Source organism: Aphis gossypii, chromosome 2 (genome assembly GCF_020184175.1).
Source record: "Aphis gossypii isolate Hap1 chromosome 2, ASM2018417v2, whole genome shotgun sequence".
Classification (NCBI taxonomy): domain Eukaryota; kingdom Metazoa; phylum Arthropoda; class Insecta; order Hemiptera; family Aphididae; genus Aphis; species Aphis gossypii.
The window spans coordinates 39,256,479-39,274,624 of NC_065531.1; the positions used below are offsets into that span (position 1 = coordinate 39,256,479).

General features: G+C 33.1%; 1 protein-coding gene across 4 annotated transcripts in view; it reads left to right on the forward strand.

The window, feature by feature from the left end:
- LOC114131344 (uncharacterized) overlaps positions 1–14,638 on the forward strand; it is a 39,364-nt gene extending 24,726 nt beyond the window's left edge. The window contains exons 1-12 of one of the 4 annotated variants that reach the window (XM_027996534.2): positions 1,340–1,661; positions 4,109–4,201; positions 7,727–7,861; positions 7,925–8,089; positions 8,166–8,294; positions 8,357–8,686; positions 8,775–9,035; positions 9,109–9,362; positions 9,432–9,579; positions 9,645–9,711; positions 9,787–10,032; positions 10,100–14,638. In XM_027996534.2, coding sequence (XP_027852335.2) covers positions 1,560–1,661; positions 4,109–4,201; positions 7,727–7,861; positions 7,925–8,089; positions 8,166–8,294; positions 8,357–8,686; positions 8,775–9,035; positions 9,109–9,362; positions 9,432–9,579; positions 9,645–9,711; positions 9,787–10,032; positions 10,100–14,055 — 5,886 coding nt within the window. In that variant the 5' untranslated portion in view covers positions 1,340–1,559 and the 3' untranslated portion in view covers positions 14,056–14,638. Of the gene's footprint in view, positions 1–1,339; positions 1,662–4,108; positions 4,202–7,726; positions 7,862–7,924; positions 8,090–8,165; positions 8,295–8,356; positions 8,687–8,774; positions 9,036–9,108; positions 9,363–9,431; positions 9,580–9,644; positions 9,712–9,783; positions 10,033–10,099 lie in introns of those variants that run through there. The other 3 variants (XM_027996536.2, XM_027996533.2, XM_027996535.2) reach the window with 3 other exon arrangements.
- Positions 14,639–18,146: the final 3,508 nt, after the last annotated feature.

Consider the following 18,146-nt stretch of genomic DNA (forward strand, 5'->3'; position numbering starts at 1 on the left):
TTTAGAAGAATAGTTCGCAATTACTGACAAAACAGAAAAATAAAAATGTAATCCGAATTACATTTTATGGCTATTATGTACATCATAATGATTAAATATTCCTTTCTACTTCGGATTCTTTTTTCTACATAATACTTACACTAATGGAAAATATATTCATTAGAGGTACTGCGTAGTATGCAATATGCCAACTACTTTAAATAGAAACAAATTAATAAAATTGTAAAACTGTTTAGCTGTGGTTGTAAGAAATATTGATTAACAATTAATTGTCAATCAACAATGTTCTAATAATTATAAAAACAATTGGTTTTCATAAATGATTTGTCGATAATCAGACTATTGTGATTTGTGGTATTTTAATGTTTTATGTCTACCAGAGGTATGTTAATAGTTTAATTGCACGTCGTTAATGGGAGTTCTATCGTTACTGAGTATACTAATGTATTTCTCGTACCTAAGAACCACTTGATCTTCAAGAATAACATAACCCATAATGTTAAGCACTTGCATAAGAATTGATACCGTTTAATGGGAACGCTTTCGCCTTTCGGGACTACGATATAACGAAAACAATAAAATATGTTTACGTTGGTGCATATAACAGTAATTTATTGTAAAAATATATATTTTGACGTGCAGGTGGGGTTGGGCTTTATCGTAATGTTGATACTTTTCGTTTTGTCGTAGGTAGGTACATAATTTTTTTTTTTGTAGAACGTGCCTTGACGTATCTTTTTGGACATGTAGAGTGACAATTGATAAATAGCTGATAAATCGTGTGGCAGGCACCGCATACGCGATAAACCCAAAATGTACAACCCATTGCTGGAAAAAATTGCTTATACGTGCGTTATTGATGCGATTGTCGAAGATAAGTTCCACCAGGCGGAGACAGCATCAAGTTACACGAATAGAATCGGTGTTACGTACGCGTGTACATAATAATAATAATATAACGTAGATACTACCTCAGCTAATATAGTATAATATGATATGAAAAAAAAAATATACCGTAGACGTAATGTTATAAAAAAAAAACGACGCCTATATATAAGAAGACGTAGAGACGGTGATAATACGATATTATTGTTGTGTTCCACACGGCGTTTTCTTGTACAGGTGGGAGGGATGAGGCCGTGTTGTTCTGCACTCGGCGGCCGGCGGCACCGACGCTGTCCGCCACTGCCGCCAACCCCGTCACCGCTATCCCCGCCATCGAAACGCTCTCCGCACCGGAGGACCGCTTCACCTCCGGCCCGTCCGCACGAACGCGAGGCGGGGTCCATCCACCGGCGGCGGTGCGCACCTGTGCGCCGTTACCTGTTACCCGGCGCACCACCAGTTTTATTGTAATGTCGGTCTCGGTTCGGTGTCCGTTCGCTCGCTCGTCCCGTCTTCGGGGACGGTCTTTTTCGTTCGTGACGTCGTTTTAATGTCGTTTATTCTGCGTTTGCCGTATAAATAATGGTATAATGTTATAACAATTCTGCGACGCTAACCCACAACGATAATTATTGTGAATAAATTCAAACCCGGTCGCAGCCCTCTGCGAAAACATGGAAGATAGTACGCCGCCGCCACCCCTGCCGCCCCAGCGCCAACCACCCCCGTCCGTCCACAGGACGTACAAGAGACGAGCCCTGTTTCAAATCACCAAGGTAAGAAACTGTACGTTGTAATCGGACAACGCTACCCCTCCGCCGCCGCCGCTTACCGGTCACTACACTCGCTCGGACGATGCCACCGCGGCCGCCCGCCATTTTGAACGCGATTGATTTTTTTTTCGCAATCGATACTTATTTTGCAAATTTATTTTCGATTTCTTTTTATCCGTCCACACAAGTCTTTGCGCTCGTCCCCGCGCAGTTTACAAAATATGGTCGTCTGTATTATATATTGTTATTACGTTAATACAACAACATGCGAATTGCATTTATTTTATATTCAAAACAATCGTGGTTACTGTCTCGACTTTCGAAACAACCTGATATTATTATTGTACTACACCGTGCCTCGAGTTACTCTTATTGAATTGTTTTTGTTAATATACTATGAGGTTACAAAACATGTACTCAGTTTATAGTATAATATAAAGTAACTTGATTCATAACGTTTCAGAACTCAATACCTACTATAATAGACGTTCGGGTAATCGGGCATGATAAATATCGTTAATAATCGCTATTCGCTAGGTATGTTTTCCATCGATCACCCATGTTCAGAGATTTTATTGTATCTATATCCTATTTTTTGACTACTTTATGTTCTGTTTTGTATGAAGTACCTATAAAAGAAGGTCTCGTTGGTTCATATCTTCAATGCCTCGCAACTATTATTTAAAATTCTCTAATTATTGTTAGACGAGATTGTTTGAAAATATCATATAAACATACTATAAGTAATAGGTAGGTACGCCAAGTGTATAGTCATACCGCAACACTATATAGTATCACTCCAAGGAGTTATGATATCTCATATCAAATATTAAAAGCTCATAAAAAATTGTTAATTAAAATAACTGTTAACGTAGTATTATGACGTAATAATATGTACATACCTAACACGGTTATTGAGAGCATTATATTATATTATAAGTAGAATATTTATAATATACAAGCACGCACGCCCACCTTAAACTGGATTTTATTTTGTAATCGCGATAAGAACGAATTGAATGCGTTGTATGTTATTACTTATTACTTTGGTGAAGTATAATTTAAATTTGTTAGCGCAGTATTACTGAATTTGCAAACAATAAGTAATTATAATTTGTGTTCGTAACGAAATGCTTTATGGAAATACCTTGCCTATTTGAAGATATACACTTATATAAACACAGGTCGCTGACATACGTTGTACAGAAGGTATAGAGTAAAAAAAAAAAAATCAATTTCCTATTTTTGGTAGGTAGGTTTATTGGATGATCTACGTTACTACTTTAATATAGTCTATACTCTAGATACTGTAATGATGTAACGTCGCATTATCCGTGACCGATGCAAGTGTCTCCGGGCCAATGCGCTATCGCTCGTGGTGGCGACGTACCTTCAAAACGATTCGTCGTTTTCCCCTTTTTATTGTCTCGGGTAGGAAGAGAGTCATGATCTTCTAACGGTCACGACTAGTTCAGATTCAGAAATTCGTGTGGATTACACTACGGATATTTGATTGGCTTAAAGTAGCGAGATTAGTGTAAATCGTCGGTGTTGTTTTTGTTGCCATTGTGAAAGTGTGTATAAAATAATAATTCCAAATGAGTAATAACGTTTATTATAAAAACCGCGTATTTCAATATAGGTAATATAATAATAATATGTATTATTAAGACATATCTATAACTAAATGAGTAATATCAAAAACAACATATTTATAAATCATGTATGGTAAAAAATGTTAAATATTCGAAAGTATAATATATATATTTTAGTGAAGAAAACGAGTCTAAGGTCTGCATCCGTAGACAGTTTCGTCTTCGTATGTATATTATAAATATTATATTATATGACTCATACCGAGTCGGCCCATCGGTTTTGTTTTGAAGGGGACCTGTTGACTAATACAAGTCACAACCCTATATATATAGTTCATTTCGTATAAATTGTTCCGGTGAACAGGTGTCCATGAAATCATAATGACAGTTCACCGTGACCACGGGGGCATGATGATTCTCCCCTCAGTATATTCTTTAATATATACAGAATTCTATTATAAGTGTGTACATATATATATATATGTAATTAACCGAATGATTGATGGCCTATAATTTTGAATGTCATTGGAACTCAATCAACGTAAAACATTAATTTAATACAATAATTGCTTTACCGAGGTAAGGGGTCAACACTGAAATGTGAACTTGTATAATTCATATAGTGTAAATACTGCACTGCTTAACAGAATTATACTGCAGTAGGTCCCTGGTACCTATATAATAATATTAAATGCACTCTAATAATTTAAATATACCTACCTAATAATATTATGCATATTTTTATATGAATACATACGATTGCCAATTAGTACAATAAAACGAAAATTAATTGAAATTAACGTGTACATATAATTATATGTCGTATATTTACCGATCGTTAATGTATTGTTCCAGGTGTTATGGCACTTAGATATATTCAGGCGGAGCTTCAGAGAATTGTACGGGCACGCTTGCATGGAAGAGTCATGCATTTTTTGCGCTCTAAAGGTAAGAAAAAGCAACATTTTTTGTCATTTAGATAAATAGTAAATGAATATAATATTATTACGGTTTCTATTCCACTCTGCGTATTATTGTCGGTCTTCAACGTCTCGTCAAATAGTTTGTTGTGTAAATTAAATGCATACCTATATATATACTATATGTATCAATTGCGGCATCACGCAGAACACACGATGCTATATTATTTAGTTTAAACGTTAAATTTCATTTTGATTTCAATGTATTTATTATATTTTTTCTATTTCACACGAAAGACATATTATTATAGTAGTCCCGCTGCGGTCCGTTCTATATAGACCATAGGCTACAGACGTATAGGATAGTGTATATATGTATAAGTACATATATATACAGTAGTTTAGAAAGTAGTTTTAAAATATTTGGGCGAAAAGAGACGTGGGCAAAAAGCGAAGGGTCATTTTTGGGCGAACGGGGTCTTGCCCATTGGTGCCGTATACCGATCTATGCGCATTTTTTTGGATAAAAATGACGCATAGTTATTTAGTAGAACGTGATTTGACATTGTCTTGTGTCGTTAAAAACATATTAACAGTAACAATTCGTATGCTCTGTGGTGTATATTATTATTATTTATTATATAGAAATTGGATTCTGATATTATTTCCACGTATAAAAGTCCAAATTTATAATAACTTTATCTTGGCTCTTACGACCGACGTATTGCCTCTGTCAAATGCTAGTGAAATCACCACGATAAACATTTCGACGGACTCCAATCGCATTCATACATGATACATCGTCAATATACATAGTTTTATAATTATTATTGTATTTTACGCCATTCCGCCCTTTTCTATAGCGTTGTTAGAAGAGATCAAGACTCGTCGATTGTTTTCGGCGTCGTTATTTGGATGGACGCATTTTTATTTACCTTCTGTCTGTTGTGTTTCTTGTGCGATTTAACGTATCATTTATGTATTGCATCTATTTATTATTTCTACCATCGCCACTACAGCTACAATAGCTGTAGGTACTAGGTACCTACCACGAATTAAGATAATATATCATGTAGGTATAACTTAAGTCGTAGAAGGTACCAGGTCGGTAATACCAGTTAAATGCATACATAGATGAACCAGGTGACACTTTTGTTATTATAGAAAGATAATATATATATATACACTCTTCACGCGTATGCGTATACCTATATATCTGCATTTATATGTATGATAGATCCCAAGATGTCGGTGTTCCACCTACTTGGTAGTACTGGTTTTTTGACGTGGCACCGTTTTTTTTTTTTTTGGAGAACCGGTCCTCGTCGACAATTGAATCCCCCGCGATTCCCTTCACTCCTCACACACGTGCACACCCCTTTAGGCGCGCGAAGAGACTTCGAGAAAATGGAGATAAATAAATACGGCGTTTAATTAGAGTATTCAGTATATACAATATACATATAGTATATACATATATTGATGTACGATGTACGCTAGCTGTACGTGCGACGACTCACAATATATCTCGACGACAATGGCCGCGTGATTTGACGTCTTCTGAAAGCGTGTATAATGTATATAATAGAGATCGATGAATCTTCGGGACGGCGATGATAAATGATCTACCGATACAGACGAAACAACGTTGGAGTACCTATACACTTGGTAGTCTTTCTATTTACAAGTGCGTGTGTATACGGTTTTTATTTCTCGCATATACAATGTAATATATTTTTTATTATTATTATTTTGTTCGAATGATTAATTGATCGCATATACCGCAGAATCTTAACGAACATATAATATTTTTATCATTTTTCATTTAATCAGACAGTTGGGCTAGAAAATATGCTGAAAATATTTAGTATAGGCACAATGTATATTTTGTCGAATCCGGCTACGTTAACTTGTGTATCTCACAATTCGGTTAAAAATTAAAATAATATACAAAAAATCCCTACAAAACCGGTCGGTTACGGTGAATGTGTATTGAGTATATGTTGAACCTCGTACGGATTTATACGAAAGGTTACAACAACAAGATTTATAATATTATATTGTGTTTATATTATGTACACATCTCTGGTCGATAACGTTGAATAGAAATTTCGCATAACTATGAATATATGAAATATTATTTACGATTGTATTATTCGTGGTTGTTCTACTTGTATTATTAAATCTTCGCTATTTTCGTTAAAAAACATAATTAATACATCTGTGTATGTTTAGTTTAATAAACTGGAATACATAGGTATGACTTTAAAATTGTTATTACGTGAACAATAGGTTTAATGTACTCGAATTATTTTTGCTTTATTGTTATAAATTGTAATATGTATAACTAGTTTTTTCTTTTAATAGGTTTTTTGATGGATAACATTAATTTTGATACTTGTGTTAAAAAACTTATTATATAGAAAAAAAACAGATAACAAATAATAATGAAAAACACGCGTGTTGTAGAAACGCATGACTCGTCAAATAAAATTCAAAGAAATGTTTTAGTCAGCTATACATTATAGTATAATACTATGAACATACAGCTTCGTAGTAGTCGTATATTTAATAAAATGTCACAGGTTTTATCAGTATTTTAAACAAACCTTGATGCTTATTATGCAATACAACTGTAATAATATATACAAACGTAGGTATATATTATTACGTTCTAGTTTTGAACGTAGTTGAGCCATTTTTTTTTTATATATTTTATGATTTGGTTCGATTGTTTTTCCTACATACATTTATATTTTTTTTTATAATGTCTTGATATCCAATAACGGATTTTCTAAATCGCTATTCATCTGGGAATGGGTAAACTGAGTAAAACTAGCTCGATCAATGTTAATAATATATATATAAAATATAAATATATTTAAAGAATAAAGGATCGCTTTATTAATAATTTATTATTATTTTTCGCTTTCTGTTAATACAATTCATCAGTGAGATACGATTAATACAAAAGGTTGTGGGTGGAAAGAAGGTTCATTAGAAAAGTCATACGAATCGTGACAAACTTATTTCGCCACAACTATTACAAATCGTTTTTGTTATTAATCATACGCAGACCCCGAGGGCTATTCATTTAGTAGAATTTAATCTAAATCTTTCATAAATATCATAAATAAAAATATAAAATGTATCTTTGTTGTTACTTAAAACTTATAAGGTTATAATACATCGTAACCTCTATAATCTCTTCTGCAAAAAGGTTGTAATTAAATACAAAAAATTGATCATGGGAAAGTCATTATGGAAGTATATAAGATAACAACCGGATATCTTATTGTTTAAAAACTCTCACAGTAGTTTGCATAGGCCAGTGACTCATTCAATCGTACGAATAAAATTATACCTTTTGGTAGGAAACCGACGAATTAAGCAACTTATTGTCTGTGAGGCATAGTAACCTTAGTAGTAATACTCTGATGTAATAAAAATGATATTGAACTGAAATACTACAATGTGAATAATACGTTAAGAGTACCTTATATTAATAACTAAACTTTAATTTTATTCAAACATTTTACTTTTATGAATTTAGGAACTATTCACAGCACTTGGCTCTAGTCCAGAAACGGCTTTGCCTCCAGACGCACTGAGGAAAGCTCTTGCTCAATCATTTTACGACCAGAGAAGATTCCAATTAGGATTTATGGACGATGCTGCAGAATGCTTTGTATGTATTAAATATTATTCTAAATAAATGAAATAGTAGGGAAATTAACGTTTAATGTTATAGGAAAACATATTATTACGAATACATTACCACATAGCTAATGAAGAAGCTGAAGACATGTGTAATGCGAAACATTGTATTTCTCATCAAAAGTTTGCTATGACATTAGTTGAACAAAGTGTATGTGGTGCGTGTGGAGCTACCTCAGAGCCTTTACCTTTTACTCAGGTTTGTTAAATTTTTAATGATTTCATTACTTTTTGTAATTTTGTATTTTAATTATATTTCTTTTACATTTATTTAGATGGTGCATTATGTATCTGCATCTGCATTGACTGCTCAAGTTAAACAATTTCCTTCAACTGGTCAAGCTGATCTATTTGGTCAATTATTGAAGAAAGCTGGTGGAATGGGAGATATCAGAGATTGCCCAGTAAGATTTAATATGAATAATTTTTTAAAAGTTGATTTTCTTTAACACACATTCATTTTCAGAGTGCTTGTGGTGCTAAAATTCAAATAAGAAGAACATTAATGAATAGACCTGAAATAGTGTCAGTAGGCATTGTTTGGGATTCTGATAGACCTACGTTAGACCATATTATGGCACTTTTAGGCACTCTACGAACTTCATTACGACTATGTGATGTGTTTCATGGATCATTTGACTTACCAAATGGAAGTATGCCCTTGCAACATCAATTAGTTGGAGTTGTAACATATTATGGAAAACATTATTCTACATTTTTTTATCATACAAAACTAAGAATATGGATATATTTTGATGATGCTAATGTTCGAGAAATTGGTCCTAGATGGGAACAGGTAAAATAAATTTAACTTAGAAAAAAATTAATTTTTTTGTTGAATATACTACCAAATATTAATTTATTGTATCTATTTTATTATTCAGGTAGTAGAGAAATGTAAGCGAGGAAGATACCAACCACTTCTGCTATTATTTGCTTCTCCCGAAGGTGAACCCGTTAATGCAACAACAGCGCCAAAATCTATAACAAAGGCAACTAAGCTTTCGTTTTGTACCAACACTATTCAAAGTTTGTCTCAGGGTCGTAGGTCTCTTACACCCAATCCAGAAAAACCTTTATCTAATCAAGGTCATCGGAGAGCTGTTACTCCAAATCCAGATCCGACAATTGCACTAGCCAAACCAGTAAGCTAAAATTTACATACCATTAGTTGCTTTATTAGTAAAATGTGTACTTAACAAAAATGATTAATTTTAGGGTTTAAATTCATCGATAAATGAATACCAAAACTTAGCTCATTATCAAACGGTTATAATGGCTAAAGCAGCAGAAATGTATACAAATGATGATTTAAATGATCAACCAGGTTCGCCTAAATCTGTGGCATCTAAATGTGAATTAGTTAGAAGAGATTCAGGAAATTGGAGTGGTGATAGAAATAGCGCTTCATCATCATCATCTACTTCATTAGAAAATCCTTATCAATATTTTGTTGGAAAAATTCAAAACAGGTTTGTATAATTATTAATGATAAAATTGTATTGTTTTAACAAATTAAAATATAATTAATTTAATAATAGGACTGGAAATGGTTTTAGCGGTGTCCCTAGAAGCCCTAACAAACCAAAAGATTATACAATGAACCAATTTGACTTGGGATATGACTCTTATTCATTGTCTTCAAATGATAGTTTGCCTTTGCAACAGAATCTCAAGCATAACCTACAGGTAATTGAATTAATATTGATAGTTATGCAATAACTATATATATAATATATATGTCTTTTTTACAGCTTGCTCAAATACCAGAAGGACATCAAACTTCTCACACATCATTGAAAAATGGATCTAAAAATTCTGGTATGTTACAGTTAGTTTAAATAATTTTATTTTTAAACATGTGTTATACTAACATAATGTGTATTTGTTTAGCAGTCGATGAAGTTGAAAGACTTTGTGCTGAAGCTGATCAATTATTGGGAAAATCTGAAGCCACTGAAGATTTAGTTATGGCATTATCTTTGTGTAATTTAGCTGCTGGTAAAGCTAGAGCTGCTATGGATGCCCCATATAGTAATCCCCAAGTCGCTAGCTTTGCAAGAATGAAACATAATACTTGTGTGATGAGAGCACGCAGTTTACACAAACGACTTGAAGAACCTCTTCACTCAACAAATAAACGTATATAGATTTTTTTATAATTTTAGAAAAAAAATTTATCTGATAATAATAATAAATTTTATTTTAGATGGTGAAGGAAGGCATAGTCGAGAAGGAAGTAGTAGCAGTAATAGGGGATCTCAAGTATCACATAGCCGGCAAAATTCCAAAGATAAAACAATTCAGCACTCAAGGCAAAATAGCAAAGAATTACTTGATATGTCACTTCAGTTATCATCTTTACAAAATTCACCAATTGATAAATCTGTAAAAAATATTGAGATTTATGCTACATTACCAAAGAATAAAAAAGGATTGTTATCTCGCTCATCAAACAAAACAAAACAAGTAATTGAAGATGAAGAATACATGATGTATGAACGACCTAGTAGAAGTTTACAAACTAAAAGTAAAGCTCATAAAAAAGATGGAGAAAAAAGAGCAAGGAGTGAAGAACGTGGTATTAAAAATACTAAAGAATTCTTGTCAAACTCTTTGACCAAGGAAACAAAAAAACCTAAAGTTGAAGATAACAAGCAAGGCAAAAAACAACATAAAATAAGGAGAAAACTGTTAATGGGTGGTTTAATAAAAAGGAAAAATAGAAGTATGCCTGATTTACGTGAAGATGAATTGCAAATAAAAGATCCACCTAAAGAAACAATTGTATCCAAAGATGACTCTATGATAGACTCAATAAGTAGCCAAAGCAATCTAAGTGGATATTTGTCTGAAGGCCATCTAGAAAGTACAGGAAATCCTAATTTATTGCGAAGTAAACTAATGAGAAAGAGTTTCTATACTAATAAATTTCTTCATTTTGCCAAAGTACCACCACCACCACCAATGCGTACATCATCTCAGTTGAGTAAAGCAGAAAGTAATAAGCAACATAATGATTGGTGTTCTGAGCCTCAATCCTTACCATACATCCATCCTCGTAAGGAAGATGTGACTTACGCTAACGGAGGTATGTTACTTGACAAAGACAATAAAAATGTTATGATTACTCAAGCTCAAGTTCATCATAATCCTGAACAAAATGTTGTAGTAAACAATGTTGATGATCTTGGATTTCCATTACCACCTTATCCAAGTCCATTAAATTCTGTGTGTCATTCGAGGCAACCTAGTGAAGAATTTCCTCCACCACCACCCCCTGCACAAGCTGTTGATGAAGTTGATGGAGCTTGTCCAGTTATATCTAAGGAACAAATTAAACTAGAAGTGAATGAAGAAAAGAATTGGGTCAAAGAGTTACAATCAAAACAAGCAACTTGGTGTGGTAGTGATCAAGCTGGTCAAGATTTAGAGTCCAAATCAATTGTAAAAGATTTGAAAAATAAATTTGAACAAAAGAGTATTATTGATAATTTAATAACTCATGCGATTAATAATTTACCAGCTGACAGTATTTGTGAAATAGTCGATGAAGATGATAAGAAAATTGAAAAAGAGCTAAAAGGCGCTTTAAGTAAAACCTCTTTTGATAATAGTGAATCAAAAAGAAAAATAGGGAAAAAGAAAAATGTTACCTTTTGCGAACAAGTAGTTTTAGTTGCAACAGCAGAAGAAGATGAAGTTGATAGTTATATACCAAATCCCATTTTGGAAAGAGTTCTTAGATCTGTTCTCCACAAAGATATTCCCATTGAACAAAATAGGGAAGTAACAAAATCTGTAATTCCGTTGAAACGAAATGACTCTGGCCAATTCAACCGAAGTAATTTATCTCTAAAATCTTGTCATGAAAATAACAACGTTGAAGAAAAATCTAATGTTGAAGTCAAAGAAGAGTTACCACCAAAAACGTATCGTATGTCTCCTGTGCAACAATTGCCTCAAACACTTTCATCCACGGCAGTACAACCCAAACTAAAAGCACCTCTTCCGGAACAAATTCAAAAACCTGTGGAATCTGTAAAAAATTACCGCATGTCACCAATTCAACAGCAAACAACTCTTAATCAATCTCCATTGGCACAACAGAAATTTAAGTCTCCTCCTACTTCACAAATAGCAAATGCAATGTCAAGTCTATCAATAAACTCAATGGATAGTATACAGTCGGTTCAAAATCAATCCTCAACCACACATAGGTTTTATTCCAACAATCAACAAAATAGCATTTATTCTCAACAGTATCAAAGTCTTTCCCATATGGGACATCAAAAACCGTTTTTAAGCAATGAACCACATTCACTCAACTATCAATCGATAAGTGAGAACAAGTCAAGTTGCTCGCCTGTAAACTGTAGATCAAATCAGTCTTCTCTAGAGAGAAATCAAACGATCAGACAAGTGAATGGTGGTGTTCCATCGAATTGTTATCCACAACAATCACCTGTCGAAGGTAGGAGCGGTCATTTTAGATACAACGGTGACAGTCCAACACAACTTCGGCTCCACGGAAATCAAACATCAAATTCAGAAACAAATGCTCACCAGTATCAAACCAACCCAGGATCTCCTAGAATATCTTACGCACAAAATAATGTTCGTTACAATGTTTCAAACGTTGAACCAGGAAGTCAATATCAAAATAACAACGAAAACAGATCGTATAATAATCAAGGTCAAATTCTTCAGTACCAATGTCAATCACTCGAGAGGTCAAACAGTAATAATAACAATAATGTCAATCATGTGACCGATAACCGAACATGTTATCCCCGACAACCCAGTCCCGTTCAAGTACAACACAACAATTTGAACACCAACAACATTGGGAGACACCAATCAAGTCCTACGACGATTTCTAGTGATAACAGTAATAGAATCGCTTACGGACAAACGCAACAGCATCAATTCGATAGATCAAGCTCCTCGATCAACTACAGTGACAAGTCCGCGATCAATCAACACCATCTTCAACAACAACAGCATCAACAGCAGCAGCAGCAGCAGCAGCAGCAGCAACAACAACAGCAACAGTTGGTTGATCGACTTAACGTTACTCCACAGTATAACGCAAATAACGAAAACAACAATAAAACGGGTTACCTGCAACAGGGAGTGTCCGCCAACCAAGCGCAGCAGTTGGAAAGGATGGCCCAACATTACGAAAATAAAACTGGCGGGTACATCCAACAGGGCTTAACCACAAATATTTTGCAACAACAACAACAGTTCGGCGTAGCAGCAGGAGACAACTATAACAATAACAACAAGCCTGGCAGCAATCAATCGCAGCTGCCATCGGTTCAACATGTGCATGCCGAATCGAGGACGTCGACCGGGTACCCAGTGTCGCAGCCTGACAACAGGCCCGCGCAGACCCTTCCGGCTGGATATCCGCGGAACGCTGTGGACACAAAACCTGGCCAACACTCACCAGGCATGTTGCTAAGACAGCGTAGCATGGTTAATGGTTTCCATTCGATGCCGTACACCCGGCAATCCACGGATACCGTGGCCCACTTGCCGCCAGCACACCCAAAAAAAGACTTCACACAGCCGACCAACGGTTTTGTGAGGTCGACTTCTGAGTCGTCGCACAGCTCATCATCGTCACTAGACCGAAACAAGCAGCTTCACCAGCAGTACGGTAGCCAGCCGGATGGCCCGGTGTCACCGTCAAAGGTTCGCCCGGCAAATTCGTCGCCATCTTCACCGTCGTCGTCGGCGGCAGCAGCGGCGGTGGTACAGAGGACCAACACGACCCGCAGGCCAATGACTGTTTACGAGCCGCAACAACTTCCACCTTACCAGCACCCACCGGTCCCAGTGGCATTCAAACAGCAACAGTTACAGCTGCAGCTACAGTTGCAGCAGCCCTGCAGACCTAACGGCCAGCCTAGGTCCACGACACCTAACGGCAATGCGTCCGCTGCCAACGACCAAGGTCGGTACGCTGTTTATCAGCAACCGCCGTCACCTCGGTTGCAGGACAAATGTGCCAACGGCATTATGAACGGCATGCCCAGGCCGTCGCCGTGCAACCTATGCCGCAAGAAGGCCGTTAACCACCCGTCCATTTATTGTTCGGACTGCGACTTTTACATGTCAAGGTTCAAGCCCAAGGCTCAATCGACTACGTGCTAACATGATATAATATTATGATATAAATACTGTTTTATGGTTATTTAATATGCAGCACGTGATCTCTTCAATTTTGTATCTGTGATATACAACAGTAAATTAGTAATCGTTTTATTATAGGTACATTATTAAGTTTCTAATGTTATATCGTATTAGTATAGTTGACAAATTACTATTATATGAATTTTATCATTGTATACGTGGTATATATTAAACTTTATTTTTATTTACAATTATTAATTGTTTGTACCACGCATTTTATGATTGATTGAAAATTGTTTTTGAAAAACTTTATTTTTTTCCATTTATAAGATATATTATATATTATCGTTATTTTATGTTAAATGATCTCATTACCATATTTTAAAATACATTTTAATTATTAAATGTGTGTAATATCGTAAGGATGACATTTTAGATGTAAAAGCATAATTGTAAGTTTTGCCATGTTCGATTTATAAAATATATTAATATTAATATAAGCCCACCTCTTTCATCGATGTATTAATAGTTTAAGATTATTTTTTTTTAAATTTAAATTATAATGAATTTGAAACAATAAAAGATTTATTTTAATAGATAATAATATACTTGTATTTTATAATATTTTAATTAAAAAATTGAAGTGTTTTATATTTTAAATTAATTAATTATTATGATTTGTAAATATTTATGAAAACAACATTGTTAAAGTCCACGTTAGAAAGATTGGCGCAGGGCCGTAGACATGGGAGAGGGTTAGGGGTTCAAACTGCACTTCAAACCCCTCTCATTCACATTGTATGTTGTGGAAAATATAGGTACAAATGTCTGACTACTTTATAATGTTTTAAGTATTACTTCAATATAATTATGAACCCCCTAACCTAACCTAACCCCCAAAAGAAAATCCTGTCTACGGCACTGGATTGGTGCAACGGTAACAACATTTTAAGTTAGTGTAGCCTATACTCAAGTTGAGAACATTATTGTGATGTGTAGTTGTAGTATGATCTTATTTTGTTAAACAAATTAGGTACAGTGTTTTAATAATAACATTTTGAAAACTATCTTTAGTATAAAGATATGATCAATGATATATTGCTATAATGCTCCAAGCATGACCGAATCATTAATTTTATAAAAATGTTTAAATAGTTATATTATGCTATATGCATTTGTACAACAGTAAAATTATATTAGGTATATATTTAAAAACGCTTATTATACGTAACGACGTACACGTAATATGATTAATGATTATATGTATATTATATATTTATAATATGTGATTAATTATTCAATATAGAACAAGGGGTTATTTTGGTGAGAGGAGTAAAAGCTAAATATGAATGTTTACTCCTTTTCTAAAAATTTTAGAAATTATTATTAATTACCTTTTTGTTTTTGTTGTTATTATCATTATTATTATTTTTATTGTAGAATTAACAAAATAATATAATTAATATTGGCTATGAATATTTAAAATTAACGATACACAAGAACCAATACAATATTTATTTGGTACCTATTTAATATTTAAGATACACATTATTAATGCTGTTGAAAATTGAAATTACGTCATTATTTGTTCAACACGAAATTCGCATTATTCGCTTTTAAAAAAAGTATTTATACAGAATACAGTTATACGCAACTATTATATAAAAGTATAAGTTTGATTAATGAATCAAAATAAAAAAAAATCTATAATTACCTATGCCATTAGACAGTGTTTTATGTACTTGCCCTATATTAGGCTATTTGGTAATGAACCTGCAATTTATTTATGCAATTTTATTATGAACATTGCGTATACTTACACAATATAGTCTTGAAATAGTTTCGAGAGATATTTTTATATTCTGGAACTTAGAAAAACACGAAAAACTTATAAACCAATATTAAAAAAACCTCGAATTTAATTTACCTATCCATTTGTAAACTAGACAAACTATAGTCACAACTTATATGTACCTTTCCCATCGTATATTCTAAAAAGAAAACATATCTTTAATGTAATACCTTATATTATTATATTATATGTATTATATTATATAATACCTTATATATTTGTAAGAATTATATACTTTTTTTCTATAATAGCTATAATTAAAATACTGCATATCATTTTTTATAACTAAATAATAGACTATAGGTATTAAAAATTAATTTAATGTTATATCTCATATTGACAAAGACACTTAGACTATATAACAATATAATATAATATAACATAGTCATGCACACGGGTGATTTCGATGTGCCTGTGCATCCCTTAAAATTTCATAATTGTTGCTTTCTAATTGAAATCTCAGAACAAGATGTTTTTAAAATTATATTTAAAAATGTACGTGAAAAACTTATTGGTATAACAGTTAAATGTTATACAACAACTACATCAGTGTATAATATCATTAATAAAAGTAAAATTATCTTAGAAATATATATTGAATTCAAAGAAAATTATTAAGAAAAAGGTTCAAAAATATTGTAGACATCCCTGAAATTCAAATTTGTTCATAACTATGGGTGTAGGCGGTGTAGCCATGAATTTACTTTGAGGTAGGGAGTTGAAAATCTGTTGAATAGGCGACGATGAACTTTAGGGTCCTTTACTCCTTTATAACTTTGGTCTTAAGTATAGTTGCCGATGCTGTGACTCAAAAGTAGTAAGTAAGTACCTAGTTAAGTATTAGACTGAATTCATTTATCAGTAATCAGTTATCATCAATTTTCATGGAAATTACAATTTTAATAGTTTTACGTTTTACGTAATACTTTCATGGGTTATTAAAAGCATTTTTTTTTCAGTTTTCGCAAAATGTCAAGGATTGCAGTTCCTTTTGCTTACCCTGGATACGCTATTGCCAAGAAGTACTATATTAGACTAAAGTACCTAATCGTCCTATAATCATATTATGCCTACTGTATATATTATGTGCATTGTGCATAATGTGTATAAGTAAAAAACTGTAAAACTTAATAGTTTTTATTTAAAAGTTATTTAGATATTCGAGTTAAAATTTTAATATAAAAAGATAAAATAATCTAATATTATTATAAGTATCAATTACAGTCATCATGGCGAAACATTCGACACATCCTGCTATAGTACCATACTGATACAACAGTAAAGTTATAAAGAGTAGTTATATAGAGCTGCAGTAGGTACCGACACTGGCACTAGTCTGGCAGATATGTTCTAAAGATGACATATTAAATGTATTCGGAAAAAAAAATACTCAGGAAAAAAAACCACAGCTATAGGAAAAAAGAGCACTGTACCAACTAAATACATTTTTTTAAATTTTATAATGTCCTTTATTTCTATATAATTATGTAACGTTTTTTTTGACATAGGTATCTATGTCTATATCGCTTTAAATGTGTGCAAATTAAAAATAACGAGATAGGTAATTATATTAGATTTTCTAATGATAGTTAGCCACATTATAAAAAACAACGCTACTAAGTTATTATGATAGTTATTTTATATTTTTTAATTATTTTAAATTTTTTACCACCCTTAAACATTTTTAACATTATACACAAATGTGAAATGACAATTACTTAATTTTATTTATATTATGATTAATGATTATATTTAATTATGTAAATCATAATAAATACAAATTTATTGAAATAAAGGTACATTGTAAAATTAAAAAAAAAGTTATGTATTTAGTTGGTACGAGGTTGTTTTCTCCAATAGTCCCGGCTTTTTTCCCGGGCTTTTTTTTCTAGATTCCATGTAAAATGATAGGGATCCACTTCACCATATTTTTTTTTTAAAAATTTCATATCGAAGTAAAATAATATGGCGGTACTAATAATATAGTCGAAACTCGAAGTATCTGATTTTCATGGTATCTAACTCCTAGATAATACAATTCCCGAATAATTTTATTAATTTAATGTCGTAATTACTGTTCACAGCAAAGCAAATACCGCAACCACGGTCTTAGAAGATTTTCTAAGACCATGACCGCAACCAAGGTGTACCTTGACCGCAATCATCATTATTCATTGTTCCAAATACGATAAATATGTTTTGTTACTGGTCACACCGAAATATGGCGTCCTTGATAAGTGATAGTAGCGCGTAGTGATAA